This window comes from Muntiacus reevesi, chromosome 22, assembly GCF_963930625.1.
Source record: "Muntiacus reevesi chromosome 22, mMunRee1.1, whole genome shotgun sequence".
NCBI classification, from domain to species: domain Eukaryota; kingdom Metazoa; phylum Chordata; class Mammalia; order Artiodactyla; family Cervidae; genus Muntiacus; species Muntiacus reevesi.
This window is the reverse complement of record NC_089270.1, coordinates 5,613,010-5,630,263: the sequence shown is the minus strand read 5'-3', so window position 1 is coordinate 5,630,263 and position 17,254 is coordinate 5,613,010. Positions and strand designations below refer to the sequence as shown.

At 41.8% G+C, this 17,254-nt stretch overlaps 1 protein-coding gene across 9 annotated transcripts in view; it reads right to left on the bottom strand.

Moving 5' to 3' along the window:
- Nucleotides 1–17,254, bottom strand: part of LDB2 (LIM domain binding 2) — a 454,166-nt gene that overhangs the window by 77,123 nt on the left and 359,789 nt on the right. For all 9 annotated transcript variants that reach the window (XM_065914353.1, XM_065914344.1, XM_065914346.1 and 6 more), the window contains exons 3-4: nucleotides 11,973–12,145; nucleotides 1,613–1,735 (exon numbers count right to left, since the gene is read on the bottom strand). In XM_065914353.1, the coding sequence (XP_065770425.1) occupies nucleotides 1,613–1,735; nucleotides 11,973–12,145 (296 nt within the window). The remainder of the gene's footprint in view (nucleotides 1–1,612; nucleotides 1,736–11,972; nucleotides 12,146–17,254) is intronic.

The window sequence follows — 17,254 nt, the reverse complement described above, 5'->3', positions numbered from 1 at the left end:
TGACCACATCATGAGGCATGGGGGATCTTTGTTCCCAGACCAGGGATTGAACCTGAGACCCCTGCAATGGAAACGAGGATTCTTAACCACTGGACCACCAAGGAAATCTTGTGACAATGTTTGTAGCAGCTTGGAGTTGAGTCCTATATTTGAAAATTTTGCAACTGCCATGAAATATATTAATATGTATATATTAAAAATGTCTAACTCTCCTCCTTGTTAAGCTGAGGCTAGAAATAGATGTCCTCAACAACTTTCATCCTGAAGGACTGTAAAGGTATGCATTCTGTTTTCATAAATATCCGCCACATTAAAAATACCAAGATGTCATGTTTCACGGGCCACCCCCAAGGTTCTGTTTGGCGAGAAAAGAAGACAAATTCTTTCTGGATTCCATTGTAAGGTGAGTCTCTTAGTCATTGCTCTTTCTTTCTGTTTATTTTTCCTTCTTTCTTGATAGATATAAACTATTGCTAAACAGAGGAAGTTTTAAGTAAACATCTCCTTGCCTCCAGGTCTGCATTCATGAGACCTAGGTTATACCAACATCTTAATTTATTCTTTTTCTGTACTTAATTTCCCTCAGAGTAATGCAACCAATTGGCTTTGTGTATATAAATTAAAAAAAAAAAAACTAATGTAGATGAAAATAGCTTGCCATTTTTCATGTCAATTTCAGAAAAGAGGGTCCGCTGTAGACATGCGTGCGTGCAAACTAAGTCACTTCAGTTGGGTCTGACTCTTTGCGACTCTATGGACTGTAGCCCACCAGGCTCCTCTGTCCTTGCGATTCTCTAGGCAAGAACTGGAGCAGCTTGTTGTTCAGTACTGGAGTAGGTTACAATTACAGCTGTTAATTGCATTCTCTTTTCACCACACAGGGTCTTAAAAATCGGGCTCAAATCTGATTTTGTTCCAAAGCATTTTCCCAGAAACTGCTGCATCGTGCATTCTGGAAGAAAGATTTATTAAGTCAATGCCTGGTGACTCCTTCTTACGGGACTGACCTGATGAGTTTTTGTCAAGTCTTACCACCAAAACATCTCTCTAGATTGGCATCGAATCCACCCTTGCACCTTCTTGATGTCCAACCAATTTGATATGATTTACAGCCAAATGCAACCAAGAGGAACCCAGGTCTTCCTCGGGTTTCCAATGCCGGGGTTAGGAAGTGTGTAGACACAAATCTGAGGTATGTGAACCCCACATCTTGTCAGATGGTTCCAATAAAAACTGGAAACTGTTTTTCCTACTGCTTGTTTTATTTCTCTCCTCGTTTATACATAGCAGGTTTATTAGCCCAGGCAGAGTGGCACTTGATAACAAATGCATGGAATTTAAGAAAAGTACACACTGTTTATTGAGGTAACCTCCATTTGGAGTTTAAAATAATAAAGTAGGAAAGAAAATAGTCTCACGACGCACCAAACTCAGAAACAAAGGAGGGCAAAAGGGGCCTGTGGGTGAAAATGGTTGAGGGGAATACTCAAAATTTAGAGTTAATTACCTAAAGTGTGAAGTTTCTGGGAGCTGTTTCACAGTGAGAAAACAGGGCTTCTCTTTTCTGGGTAAGATGAGGGGATGAAAGTGAAATAGAAATTAAGGTACTTACGTGCATGGCTAGAATGCTTCTTGGGACTAACTCTCTGTATTGTCTAATGGTAAAGTGCCACGTTTTTATTCTCATGAGGTCGTCAAAGGTGAACTCCAAAATCAGTCTGCCTTCTGTACACACCTGGAAGGACAAACAGGGGGCTCAGTGGTTATGCACTTGGGGATCGCGACGTTTCTGTAATTCACACGTCAGCCACTCAACACAGTCTCCCTGACTCCTCTTGGGAGGTGCTTGATCTTGGCAAAAATGTGGCACAGATGATGTATCCATGGAGACAGGTATCAGCTCTGAAATTAATGGGGTCAAAGGTCAGCACAGCAGCTCACCAGGCATGAGCTACTGGTAACTCAACTAGTTTTGGTTGAAACTCCACGAGCCCCTATTTCTCCATTTGTAAATATGCAGACAAACCCCATCTTATAGCGATGCCATGTCAAACACTCCTGGTATACAGAGTGTCCCCCATAACATCAGCATGCTTTCACCTCCTTTCTCCTCCACTTTCATCATCCTTCTAGAAAAAGAGTTTGAGCTCTGTTCTAATCTTGGTTACCCTACTCTGGGAGAAAGTACCTAATAAAAGTATTTCTGTGTAAGTATGAGTTACTTCAAGGTCACCCAGGCAGGAGGAGAAGGGGACAACAGAGGATGAGATGGTTGGATGGCATCACCGACTTGATGGACATGAGTTTGAGCAAGCTCCGGGTGCTGGTGGTGGACAGGGAAGCCTGGCGTGCTGCAGTCCATGGGGTCACAAAGAGTCGGACAGGACTGAGTGACTGAATTGAGCTGAACTGAAGCAGAGGAAGTTTTCGTTTCCAAAGAGAAATGTCAGAGGGTGGTGCTTAACCCAAGGCTGTGTGGGTTATCAGTTATGGATATTTGGAAAGAAAGGCATTTTAGGGTAAATTCCTTGAATCACATTCTATTAGCCATGACGAATTCTGCTTGTACAAAGGGCCAGGCTTTGGGAAGCCAAATTAATTTAAGATAAATGTATATTATTAATGACATATAGTGAGTCTTACAGAGTGATCAGTGACAGGGTGGCATTTATCTGCTTTTGAAAGTCAGATGATTTTTGGCATGCAGTTCATTTTTCTTTTTTTGACAGCTTACAGGATCTTAGTTCCCTGACCAGGGATTGAACCCGGGCTCGTGGCCGTGAAATGGCCAAGTCCTAACCACTGGACTGTCAGGAGATTCCCTAGGTCCTATTTTATTCGGATTTCTTCTCACTGTTGTGCTATGGGCTTAGTTGTTCCGTCATGTCTGACTCTTGTGCAACCCATTGGACGGTAGCCCTCCAGGCTCCTCTGTCCATGGGAGTTTTCAGGCAAGAATACTGGAGAGGGTTGCCATTTCCTTCTGCAGGGGATCTTTCTGACCCAGGGACTGAACCCGCATCTCCTGGGTCTCCTGCATTGCAGGCAGATTCTTTACTACCCACGAAGCCTTGGGGAAGCCTTTTTTCACTGTTAATGACTTTGAAATGAAAGAAAATGTGGAGGAGTCTTACGCCACTCATTCTATCTCAGCTCTAAGATGGGAAGCGGTGACAGTATATTGGTCCAGTTTAAATAGTTGCAGCTCATTATTCAGCCCACATTTGCCTAAAAAGCAGTAAAAATAAGAAGCTTTGGCATGAGAATGTCCTAGATTCAAATCTTGATTCTGTTTTCCACTTATTTTGCAACTTTTGTAAAATCAAACAGATTCTATAAGTTTCAATTTCTTCATCTATAGAATAAGGATAAAAATACCCTTAGATAGGGATGTTGGGAAAGTATATTGCGTGAAATTTTGTATATAGATTGCCTAGTATTGTTGCTGTTGGTTAGTCGCTAAGTCAGGTCCAGCTCTTTGTGACCCCACGGACTGTAGCCCGCCAGGCTCCTCTGTCCACGGGATTCTCAGGCAAGAATCCTGGAGTGGGTTGCCATTTCCTTCTTCAGTTGATCTTCTTGACCCAGGGATCAAACCCATGTCTCCCGCATTGGCAGGTGGATTCTTCACAGCTGAGAGACCATGGAAGCCCGCCTGGTATTGTACTTGACAGTAAATGATAGTTTAGTCCAGGGATTGTTGTAATGTCCTATCTGAGACTCGGGGGTTATGAGCCATTATAAGGGGCTCTTCTGGGAAGAGTTAAGCCTCCACCTAACACTGAGATTTCCACTCATTTTCTTGATTCAACCAGAACAGCTTCAGTTTTATCTGTTTTAAATAGTGGACCTCTGATCAAGCCTTTCTGGAGAAAGATTTCTTAGACTAAAAAAAGTACAAAACTTTGGAAATCATTGCATTTACACTTAAAGAAAAAATAACAGTCAACTGAATAGGGAATATATTCATTTTAGAAATAGTCTAAACAATAGTCCATGAAGATAATTAGCAATATAAATCATTCTTTTGAGCTTCCCAAGATGGCAGTAGTGGTAAAGGAGACATAAGAGACAGGAGTTCAATCCCTGAGTCAGGAAGATCCCCTGGATCAGGGCACAGCAGCCCACTCCAGTATTCTTGCCTGGAGAATCCCATGGACAGAGGAGCCTGGCAGGCTACAGTCCATGGGGTCAAAAAGAGTCGGACATGACTGAAGTGACATAGCACAGTACATCAACCTTTTATGAAATCTTAATAATCACTTCAAATGTCTTTTCAAATGAGTCAGTTCTTCACATCAGGTGGCCAAAGTATTGGAGTTTCAGCTTCAGCATCAGTCCTTCCAATGAATATTCAGGACTAATTTCCTTTAGGATGGACTGGTTGGATCTCCTTGCAGTCCAAGGGACTCATTTGAAAAGACCCTGATGCTGGGAAAGCTTGAAGGAAGGAGGAGAAGGGGACGACAGAGGATGAGATGGTTGGATGGCATCAACGACTCAGTGGACATGAGTTTGGGTAAACCCCAGGAGTTGGTGATGAACAGGGAGGCCTGGCGTGCTGCAGTCCATGGGGTCTCAAAGAATCTGACACGGCTGAGCAACTGAACAGAACTGAATAATCACTTCCTTCTTTGGGAATTTTATACCAAAACCCATCACTTATTGAATTCCAACTATGTCCTAGGCACTGGGTTAGGTGCTATCTAGTCTCTCTAATTTAAAGAAATATTTTTTTTAAAGAACTATTTTCTTTAAACAAGCAAAACACCAAGTGCCAGAGAATCATTAACCTGTTGATAGAGCACCACTTAAGGAAGATGCTTAAAAAAAAGAAAGATGCTAGTAACACCTGCCATTTTCATTTCATCAAAGGTCTCAGAAGCACTGTCAGATAATTATTGATAATCTGGGTGAAGACCTCTGACTCAGATCCAATTAACACAAGCTGTGGGTAATTCCAGGCATTTGGGGTCCTTGCCCCCCCAAACTCCTCAGATAAGTGGTCTTCAGAGCCTCATCTCTGGCATCTTCACCATAAGAGTTGAACACAGTGAAATGGGGGAGGACTTCAGCATCCCCACACCACTCCTCCACAGCCTTGCCCATCAGCATCAGAATTAATTTGCCAAGGTTTTCCAAAGAGTTGCATGGAGATTAAGCCACGCAATTCTTCCCTGGGTATTAACAGACAGAGGCCACCTGCAGGGGAGGCTTTCCCAGAAGGGAGGTGACTATAGCCAGACGAGGGCAGAGAAATGTCTTGACAAGGCAGGACAGGGATATTTGGATGCCATAATCCTCTTTTAAAGAAAGGGGGTTATTGGCTGTTTAAGCAAATATTAGCCTAGTTAAATGTCATGCTTTTTTTTTTTATTATCTAATCTATTTGTTTTATATTTATGAGACACAAACCCAAGGCAGAGAGAGGTTCTGGTTTACTTCTACAGGAAGAGAATTTCATAAAGGGGAGGCCTGGATGGAGTTCTGGTGAATTACTCAGTTGGAGAATCTCTAAGGCCACATTCAGCTGTATTCTTTGTTTACTGTGATGTAGCAAACCTGCTGAGGACTCTTCTAGCCATCAAACTGCTAAGGGCCTATGAGAAGAAACATCGCAACAACCTTGGACTCCTCCTTCCTCAGCTAAAACCAGGGACTCAGGTTTATCCCGGACATAGCACGTGCAAGAGAGGAGTCCTGAGAATTGAATCTAAGTGTTTTCTTTAAGGGAAACTAGATGACTGAAGTGGTGTGAAAGTCGGTCAGTCGTGTCCGACTCTTTGTGACCCCACGGACTGTAGCCCGCCAGGCTCCTCTGTCCATGGGATTCTCCAGGCAAGAGTACTGGAGTGGGTTGCCATTTCCTTCTTCCAGGGGATCTTCCCGACCCAGGGACTGAGCCAGGTCTACGGCATTGCAGGCTGCTTCTTTAGCATCTCAGGAGTCAGCCCTGGTGACTTCCTTGAATGAAAGGATGGGAGACAATTTGGTCAATGCTGACCTTCCCCAGCAATTCTTCCCATAGCTTCCTCCCAAGCCCTGCGCACCCTCTCCACCCCTTGCCACCCTCATGGAGGTCAAAGGAAACTGAAGGTTTTGTGATTTATTTTATTTTACATGCAACAATCAGAAAATGAAGTAGAGGTGTTTAAGAAAAAATATACATATATATATATACATATATATTCCTTGTTTGGAGTAATTAAAAAAATGAGCATAGCTTACGAAGAGGAATTAATGTTTCCTATTTTCAGAAAACTCTGCACATTCCTCGTAATCAATACAATTAATGTAGCTTTTATCTAAAGTTGGCCTTTTTTTAAAAAAAAAAAAATCTGCCTTTCACTTGGAATCCAAATTCAAAAGGGTCCCCAATTGAGAAAACATTTTCTGTTGTGCTGAATTCATGTTACTGTGAGCTCTGACATTTTGTTTCTGTGGTAACCAAAATCAGCTGATTAGTTGGCATGGCAACAGAAAAGATGTAATCCCAGCAGACACACTCTAATCAATGCCCCCAGCACAGATGGTCTCCGGAGGATCAACAAGAAAGAGGCTGGCAGGCATTCAGTGCATCACGTGTTGGCTTGAGGCTAGGCCAGGAACAAGAGAACTAAAAAAGAACATTTCTCAAACTAACCCGTAGCTTTTTAACCCTTTTCTTTCTTTGCCTAATTGTGAGGCAATGCTGACCATGTCACTGTATAACAAAATGACTCTCATGCAGCTTTTATGAAATATAATATGCTTGTGAGATGGGAGTGGAGTGTTCATTTAATTTTCTTGGTTTTACACTGAGAACAGTATGCATGGACTAAGGTGTTTAGATGAACAGTTGCATCAGAATCAGTGAGATCAGATTAGAAATGCTGCACATGTAAATCCATAGTGATGTAGTCGTTAAGTTGGGTCCAACTCTTTGTGATCCCATGGACACCTCTGCCCCTCAGGCTCCTCTGTCCATGGAATTTCCCAGGCAAGAATACTGGAGTGGGTTGCTATTTACTTCTCCAGGGGATCTTCCTGACTCAGGGATTGAACCCAGGTCTCCTGCATTGCAGGAAGATTCTTTACCTACTTAGTCACCAAGGAAGCCCATATGTAAATACATATATATGTATACATTTACTAGAGTGATATACTTATTGATGTTATAGTAATTCCATTAGAGTCAGGATGAGAGCGTAAGGGGCTTTCCAGGCAGTGCTAATGATAAAGAACTTGCCTGCCAATGCAGGTAGATTTAAGAGGCAAAGGTTCAATCCCTGGGTTGGAAAGATCCCCTGGAGTAGGGCATGGCAACCCACTCTAGTATTCCTGCCTGGAAAAATCCCTTGGACAGAAGAGCCTGGTGGGCTGCAGTCCATAGCGTCGCAAAGAGTCGGATATGACTGAAGCAACTTAGCACGCATGCGTGAGAGATAAATGTATAAATCTTGGAGGATAGCATTAAATACATACACACACATTTATTTGAGCAATGTGATCATTGATATTATAATAATTTGGTTAAGATAAGAGTATAACATGGGGTGCCCTGGTGGCTCAGATGGTAAAGAATCCGCCTGCAAGGCAGGCGATGGGGGTTCAACCCCTGGGTCAGGAAGAATCCCTGGAGTAGGAAATGACAACCCACTCCAGTATTGCTGCCTGGAAAAATCCCATGGACAGAGGAGCCTGGCGAGCTACATTCCATAGGGTCGCAGAGTCAGACACGACTGAGCGACTGAGCTTACACACAAGAGTATAACATAATAATAATGATGAACTGACTGTCAGAGACATCAGTGAAGACTCATACTGGAAAAAAAAGTGAGTTACTCATGTCTGACTCTTTTCGACCCCATGGACTGTAGCCTGCCAGGCTCCTCTGTCGATGGAATTGTGCAGGCCAGAATACTGGAGTGGGTATCCATTCCCTTCTCCAGGGGATCCTCCTAACCCAGGGATTGAACCCAGGTCTCCTGCATTGCGGGTGGATTTGCCATCTGAGCCACCAGGGGAGACCAAGAATACTAGAGAGGGTAGCCTATCCTTTCTCCAGAGGATCTTCCCAACCCAGGAATTGAACTGGGGTTTCCTGCATTGCAAGAGGGTTCTTTACCAGCTGAGCTACCAGGGAGACCCACACTGGTTGGTATTTCCATGGTGCTTCTCCACAGTAGTAAATAATTTCACAGTAAATAATTGAGATAAGAAAAGACCATAGTCTATGTTTATAGAAATGATACAGTATCCAATAATAGCTGTAATTATGGTTCCAGTTTGTGATCCCCAAAATAATGCAACATGTACCCCAGAGAGGGTCCTTTCTGTATCGGCTAGAATTCACATCCTCAAATACAATTCAAAGGTCTTTAATTCTGAAAACCTTAGGGATTGCTCTTCTGATTATTAAGCTTTGTTTCCAGTTTGATCCAAAGTTGAATACAGAAAAGAAAGCTTTCAGAATATATGTGTAAAAACTCTCATTACAGCATCTATAGTGTTCCTAGGGTCAGGAAATTGCAAAACATGTTCTGTGGTCCTGAGGAATATTAAATATTACTGTTGATTAGGGCTGAGGCTGATTTTTGATTCAGCAGTTGACCACATTTTCATAAAAGCAACTCAGAAATGCAGAGTCAAATGCTACTTGGAGAATTAGAGTTTATTGATAGTCTAAATTAGAACAATGTGATAATGCCTACACATAATGTGCTAAGTGATACCATGTACTAATAGCAGGCTCCCCTTTAAAAAAAAAATAAAGCATCAGCTACCAAACTATTTTTCTTTGTGATACTGAAAGGTCATTAGCCTTCTGATTTCTACTAAATCGCCATATTATTTTATTACACAAAGATGAGTTATTTTTAATTAATATAAGAACAAAAGAAAAATTGGAAAGATTCTTTGTGTAGTATAATAATCACCCAAGGAGCAAAAAAAAAAAAAAAAAAAGAGAGAGAAAATGAAACGCTTTGGAATTTTCTAAAAATAAATGTGCATAATTAGCATCTGGACGAAGGCCACACAGCTAAGCTACATTTCCCAGAAAGTGATATTTTTCATCACAGTATAGAAATATTCATTACCGGAGCTGGCAAAAGTATTGCCACAGAGTAGAGTCAGATGGGTGATCTAAATAATTAAAGCTTGAAACCCAGAGAGCTGAGTTCAGGAGAATGTCCCCGTGTGGGAGGGGCTGCCATATGAGAGGGGGTACTCCAGCTGGGAGGAGGAGCAACAGAGGAGAGCCTTGGTTTCTTAATTTGAATGAAAAAACCGCAAAACACCTTATCAAGTCATAGGAAGAATGAATTCTTTTTGATTTAAAACCAATCTGGCAAGTATAGCACGATATCTTCAGAGCAACTGACTATGTTCATTTCTGAGACAGTTCGGTCTGAGCAAGAAATGGAGGAGATATATGAAAGGCTCATTGCAATATGCATTTTTATTTTCAGTGGCTACAGGCTTTGGAAGTAGCTCCTTCATTACAGCCAAGTTTAATTATCATGGATTTCTTTTTTCTCTGAAAGCATAAGACACTGGTGTGTTTTTCTTGAATGACCTAAAAGTAACACTCATGTTAGTGTGTTCAGTGGCTCAGTCGTGTCCGACTCTTTGCGGCCCCACGGACTGTAGCCCACCAGGCTCCTCTGGCCACGGGATTTTCCAGCCAAGAATACTGGAATCGTGCCACTTCCTTCTCCAGGGGATCTTCCTGACCCAAGGATCGAACCTGTGTCTCCTATGTCTCCTGCATTGGCAGACAGATTCTTTATCACTAGCGCCATGTGGGACGCCCAAAAGTAACACTGTGTGTGTGTGTGTTAGTTGCTCAGTCCTGTCCGACTCTTTGCCACCCCACGGACTGTAGCCCGCCAGGCTCCTCTGTCCATGGAATTCTCCAGGCAAGACTACTGGAGTGAGTTGCCATTTCCTTTTCCAGGGAAAGTAACACTAAGCCTACACAAAGGATACTAAAGCGACGGAAAAAGGCTCTCCCTGCAGTGCTTGGGCTTTGTAATGCTGGAAATGGCTCCTGTGTCCACAAGGTGATGTAAAGGCTTTGTGTCTTCAAAAATAAGTGAGTGATGGGCAGAGTAAACCATCACCCAGGTGACCATTCCTTTCCACACAGCAAAGCTCTCTTCAAGACCAGCACGCTCCACCACATGCGGTGGGAATCTTCCTTATCCCAGACTGACAGCTTTTCTCTCCGCTCAACGGTTAAAAAGGGAAAATGGGAAAAACCCGCCTCCTGTTCCACATTTAAAATGTCTATGGATGATCATCAAGACACCATAAACTCAATGGCATTGGATGATTCGTTTTTGCATTTATATAAGCGTTTCCATTGCCTGTGGTTTTTAACACCCCTGTGGGCACCGGAAAGGTGAAATTACACCAAGATCAAAGAATACTTTAAATAATAAATGTTTTATATCTACTCTTTCAGCAAAATAGTGTGTAAGTAGCAGACACATCTTCAGTTTTATAATTTAGGCTTCCGCAATTAACCCTGGTAATTCAACTTTTCTTAACTATAAAGAGAAGGTTGTCATTTGTGTTTTCAGATGAAAGAGAGAACTGGTCTTGTTGATGTTACAAATCAGTTTCACACTGAGTCTTAGTCAAAATGCAATGAACTAGTGTTCATTAAAATAAACTTCCATTTGCCAGATTCTTTGACTAAATATTTATTCTTACTCATTTTTCTGCTTGGGAGATGATATAAAGGGATTGTCTATAGTGTTCCATTTATATTTTTATACTTTTGTGTTCCTTAATGATTATGACTAGTTGAATTGTGGTTTCTTCATTTTCCCCCTGCTTCTTAATATTTGAATTTAGCTTTAAAAACTTTAATTTCAATAACAAAGCACAAACATTGAATGCACAATAATAGAAGAATGTTCTTTTAGTTGTAGAATATCCCTGAGTATTAAAACCGAAATTCTATGTAATGTATATCATCGTGGGCTATAGTGAATAATACATAGTGTCTTTCAAGTGTTATATATTTGAAACATACTAATATTCCTTAACACATTACTGACCAGAGACATATTAACACCGCAGGCATTAGTGTCTACAAAAATCCCCCAGTCAATAATGTGTTAAAGGGCTTCGTCACAAGAAAGAAATTCTAAACGTGTAGTGATGGATGTGGGGCTTCCCCGGTGGCTCAGACAGTAAAGAATCCGCCTGCAATAAGGGAGACCTGGGTTCGATCCCTGGGTCAGGAAGATCCCCTGGAGGAGGGCATACTACCCACTCCAGTAGTTTTGCCTGGTAAATCCCACGGACAGAGGACCTTGAGGGGCTACAGTCCATGGGGTCGCAAAGAGTTGGTTAAGACTGAGCGACTGAGCACAGTGATGGATGTTAACTAAACTTATTGTAATCACCTCACAATATGCACATGTATCAAATCAACATGTTGTAAACGTAACACTAATACCCTGTTAAGTACAAGTGTTAGCTGCTAGTGGTGTCCGACACCGTGAATCCATGGACCGAAGCCTGCCAGGCCCCTCAGTCCCCGGAGTTCTCCAGGCAAGAACAATGGTGTGGGTTGCCATCCCTTCTCCAGGGGATCCTCCCAACCCAGGGAACAAACCTGTGTCTCCCGCCTAACAGGTTGAGTCTTTACCAGAGAAGCCTGTTAAATGTCAATCATATCTCAATAAAAAAAAAAAAGAAAAACCCACTAAAATTGTAATTTAGTAGCCTAAGTTTGATAGGCAGCCAAAACGTTCTTCTCTTTCTTGAAGGTTTATCTCATTTGACTTTCCCGGGGTCTGTGTCAAATGCACAGGGTCCCCTCAGAGAGTCTTGCCAGGTTACAAACCAAAGAGATGACCTCACAGGGCTGCTCGGATTTGGCATGTGAGAGGTCAGCTTAAAGTTCCAGAAGGAAACCCTCATTAGCATCCTGCAAGGGATGAGCAAGCCTTGTCCCCGAGCGCGCCCCGTACCTTGGTGAACATGGGCTTCCCGTGCTGGGTCACCATCGCGCACTGGTCGCAGTCCACCGTGATGGATGAGTTGTGGTAGGATTCCTTCGAGTGTTTGAGGATGTAGTACAGGTCGGTCACCCCTCCTTCAAACACAGTGCTAAAATAACGGGGGATGAGGGTCCTGCCAATAGCTGGAAGAGAGACACAGAGAAACAAACCATTAACGATAATATCCGGATGGTCCCATACACCCCACACCACGGCCAGACCTCCAACGGGATACAGGTCATACCAAGAGGCAAATTTTCCCTCCCTACCAACTGCCACATCCCTTACGGCTTACAGTTAACAAAATAAAATCTCTAAGTATTCGGGAAAAATTTATGCGGTCATCTTTCCAGATTTGGTGTCCATCAATAATGCCAGAGTTAGTACTTTAAACGTAAAGGGGGAAATGCTGATGGCATTTGACCTCATAGATACTAAGTTAACCTATTTTCAAAAAATGAACATATCGAATCCACTTGGGTTTTTCAATGGATTGTTTGCACACCAGTTACTCAATCATGCTTTATTATTTGTAGTAGGAGTCATAGTAATATAAGTTTTGATAATGTAATGCTTTGTGGGGTATGAATTATTTTGGGGCTTCACTCATTCATTGGATCTTTAGCACAAAGTCAAGAGAATAGGGAACTGTAATCAACAAAATGATTATTACAAAAGAAAAAGTTATTAGGAGTGTCTCAAAGTCACATGACTTATGAGTAGATAACTGGGGTCTCTAATGTCAAATCTGCAAACGCCCATAGGAGTTTGGGGTGGACATGTACACACTATTACATTTAAAATGAATACCCAGCAAGGACCTACTATACGGCACAGGAACCCCGCTCAATGTTATATGGCAGCCTGAACGGGAGGGGAGTTTGGGGGTGAATGGATATTATGTGTGTGTGTGGTTGGTCCCTTTGCAGTTTACCTGAAACCATCACAATATTGCTAATCAGATACACTCCAATATAAAATAAAAACTTAAAAAACGTCTGCATACGTTGAAACACTTTCCAACACCATGTCTCAAACTGCTTTAATGAATGGATATCTTAGCAGGCGATCCCTATCTGTATACAAAGAAATCCATAACTACATGACTGCTGACTGCGCTATCTGCTTCTGGAGCTGGAAGAAAATCTCTTTCTAGAATCAAAGGGGCATCTTAAGAAAACCTGATGCCTTCCACTTGGTCCAAATTCGTCTCTTTCATTCTGCGTGTCCTGTCCTGCCCCATTTTAGTTTGAGCAGTTCGTAAGTAGCTGCGTCTCTCTGATATATGATGCTGAGAAACAGCTAACAAGCCCTTGCTTTAGCAGAGATTTTAAATCCTCTTACACTGAAAATCCCAACTCATAATATCAGGAATTTTGCCTATGTGCAGATTTTGAGGCAAAGTACTGAAGCACTCTCAAGTGATTCAAGGTTTCAATAAATCTCTTATACTCACCTTATAAGGCTTCCTGAAAGACAAAAATAATATTTAAGATAAATACATCACCAAAGAGTGCTTTAGTGGGAAAGATCATGCAATCATCACTTGAATGTTTAAAAATGTTTAATTTCATTTTAAAAGAATCAGTAGTAATCCATTTCGTATGAATCTATATCTCTTTTGTACACGGATTTGGAAAAAATACTATAAAAAGAATACCCTGCCAAATGTTTTCTGAAGTGATCGCTAAAGAATCCCAATGTGAATGACTAGTCTCTGAATAATTTATATAGTTGTTATTGCTTCATATTTACTGCAGTGAAATCAATCAACAAGTGTGTGTTGAATATTCCAGGATCTTTGGCAATTTCATCCTAAATAATCCTTATACATACACTTCCTAAATACTGCCTAATCCCCGATAGTGCATGTTTATTTGCTAAATATAAAATTCAAATAAGAGTCATTTGAGTCCATCATATTCTTAAACATATGCATAGCTGATATGTCATAAAGAAAACTTTGCTAATATGAAAACCCTTATTGTACTTTGCTAAGCTGCTAAAATTAATTAAATGCATTTCAAATATTCCAACTTAAAACTAATTACCATAAATCAGCTCTAGCAATTTGACATTTTGGGATCTGTACTGTGGAAAGTAAACACACGCCATAAAAATATAGATGTAGGGTGAAAATATTTCACTACAATATCCAAGGAATTGTCACATTAAAAAGGTTATGCAAATAAACATCGCTGGATTAGCCACATTATCATTTATTCATGAATCATGCACAATTTAATTTCTCTGTAGTAGTGTTTGCTACATGTAAGCATTCTTTTCATTCATAGTTTATGGAAACTCAAATGGGAAAAAAGTTCGAAATTCCTTAACTTCCAATTGAAATTTTTCAATCTTTTTTTGTGATAAAAGTTACATAAAATAAAGCATACTATTTTAAAAGTACATTCACTTTGCTGGGCAGCTCTTACCATCACCCATCTCCTGAAGTTTTCACCTTCCTAAACTGAAACTCTGTCCCCTTTAAACGCTAGCTCCCTCTCCCCGCCTCTTGACCCCCTGTTACCTGTCATCTAACAATATACTTTCTGACTCTATTTGACTACTCTAGGTGACGTGTATAAGTGGAATTATAGAGTATTTGTCTGCATCTGGTATATCCTCTCTAACTCTAGATAATGCGAAAACTCTATAGCCAATAGACGTAGAGGGTGTCAGCTTTGCTTCACTGAATCCTTTCCATCACTGAAGGGAATGATTGTTAAGGACACCTGAGGGTTGTTTTCAGTCCTGTTTCCTTTGTGGGACTACCTCTACCATTTTCCCACTGTCTTACTTGGACCATCACACACAAAGCTCTGTTATCCTCCGTGGTAGACTAGCTACTCTGATGACCCCAGTGAATCACAGCAGTGGAATTCACACCTTACATATGTAATCTCCCCTTTTCAGATCGGGCCTGGATCCTGTGATCTGCTCTCACAAATAGAAGGTACTTCACTCTGTATAAGCTCTAGGTTCACCTACTTCATTAGAACTGAGTAAAATGTGTTCCTTTTTATGGCCGAGTAATATTCCACTGGGGCTTCCTAGGTGGCTAGTGGTAAAGAACCTGGCTGCAAGAACACCAGTGCAAGAACACATAAGAGATTCAGGTTCGATCCCTGGGTCTGGACAATCTCCTGGAGGAGAGCACAGCAGTGCACCCCAGTATTCTTGCCTGGAGAATCCCCATGGAGAGAGGGGCCTGGTGACTTCAGTCCACAGGCTTGCACACAGTGGGACATGACTGAAGCGACTTAGCATGCATGCATGCAATATTCCAGTGTATGTGTATCACAGCTTCTTCATTCATTCATCTGCTGATGGACGTCTCGGTTGCCTCCATGTCCTAGCAATTGTCAACATTGCTGCAATGAACACTGGGGTACATGTGTCTTTTTCAATTATGGTTTTTTCAGGATCTATGCCCAGTATTAGGAATGCTGGATCATATGGTAGTTTTATTCCTAGTTTTTCAAGCAATGTCTGTACCATTGTCCATAGTGGTTGTATCAATTTGCAGTCCCACCAACAGTGCAAGAGAGTTCCCTGTTCTTCACCCTCTCTCCAGCATCTGGTTTTTGAAGATTACGCAGAGTGAAGTAAGTCCAGAAGACAAAGACAAATACCCTATATTAACGCATATATATGGAGTCTAGAAAGATGGTACTGATGAACCTCTCTGTGGGGCAGAAATGGAGATGCAGACATAGAGAACGCACTTGTGGACACAGTGGGGGGAGGAGAGGATGGGTTGAATAGAGAGAGTGGCACTGAAATATGTACAGTTTCATATGTAGAACAGTCCGTGGACATTTACTGCATGATGCAGGGAGCTCAAATCCTGAATTCTGTGACAACCTAGAGGGGTGGGAAATTAAAAGATGTTTGCTCCTTGGAAGAAACGCTATGACCAACCTAGACAGCATATTAAAAAGCAGAGATATCACTTTGCCAATAAAGGTCTGTCTAGTCAAAGTTTTCGTTTTTCCAATAGTCATGTATGGATGTGAGAGATGGAACATAAAGAAGGCTGAGGGATGAAGAATTGATGCTTTTGAACTGTGGTGTTGGAGAAGATGCTTGAGAGTTCCTTGGGCTGCAAGGAGATCCAACCAGTTCATCCTAAAGGAAATCAGTCCTGAATACTCATTGGAAGGACTGATGCTGAAGCTAAAGCTCTAATACTTTGGTCACCTGATGCAAAGAGCTGACTCATTAGAAAAGGCCCTGATGCTGGGAAAGATTGAAAGCAGGAGGAGAAGGGGATGACAGAGGATGAGATTGCTGGATGGAATCACTATCTCAACGGACATGAGTTTGAGCAAGCTCTGGGAGATGGTGAAGGACAGGGAAGCCTGGTGTGCTGCGGTTCATGGGGTCACAAAGAGTCGGACACGACTGAACAACAAAGGGATGGGATGGAGTGAGAGGTTCAAGGGGGAGGAGACAGACCTATACCTATGGCTGACTCATGTTGACATATGGTAGAAACCACCATGATATTGTACAGCGATTATCCTCCAATTGAAAATAAATAATTTAAAAACATCCCCAGTTAAGCATCCAGCCAACAGCCTGCAGTAGTTTGCGTGATGAAGGATGTTCAGGACACTTGAGCCCCCAAAGAGCTGCCTTGAGCGTGTCTCACATGGATCAGACGTGAGCTGCCTTCCAGAGACTTTGCCCAAATTTGCAGAATCATAAGTCAATAAAACAAACGTCTTGGGGCATTCCTAAGTACAGCAATGGATAATCACAGCACACTTTCAATCTCTTAGGCTACAAAGATGAGCAAATTAGAATTCTTCCCTGGAAGAGGAGAGTTTTGCCACTAAAAGCATGTGAATTGTAGAAATGCCAAATTCTGTACAGAGGAAGCAGATCAGAGAGACTGACCCTCTTGGACTGATGCGGACCTCATCCTAACTGGGACAGAAGCCAACTCCATCTCTTGGAGGTCCCACTTATGTGAAATATGCACCCCCACATTTTTGCTCGAGTTTGTGTTAGATTTCTGTGGTTAGTAAACAGAGATATTTTGATTAATGCTGTCCTGTTTCAGCAGGAAATAAAGGAGCAGACATACAAAATAAAGAGGAAGTGATGAGAAAAAGTTGTCAAAGACGATATCTGTATTTTAATTGTTGCTGCTACAAACTTGGGCTTCTCTGGTGGCTCAGTGGTAAACAATCCACCTGCCAATGCCGGAGACGCAGGTTCGATCTTTGGGTTGGGAAGATCCC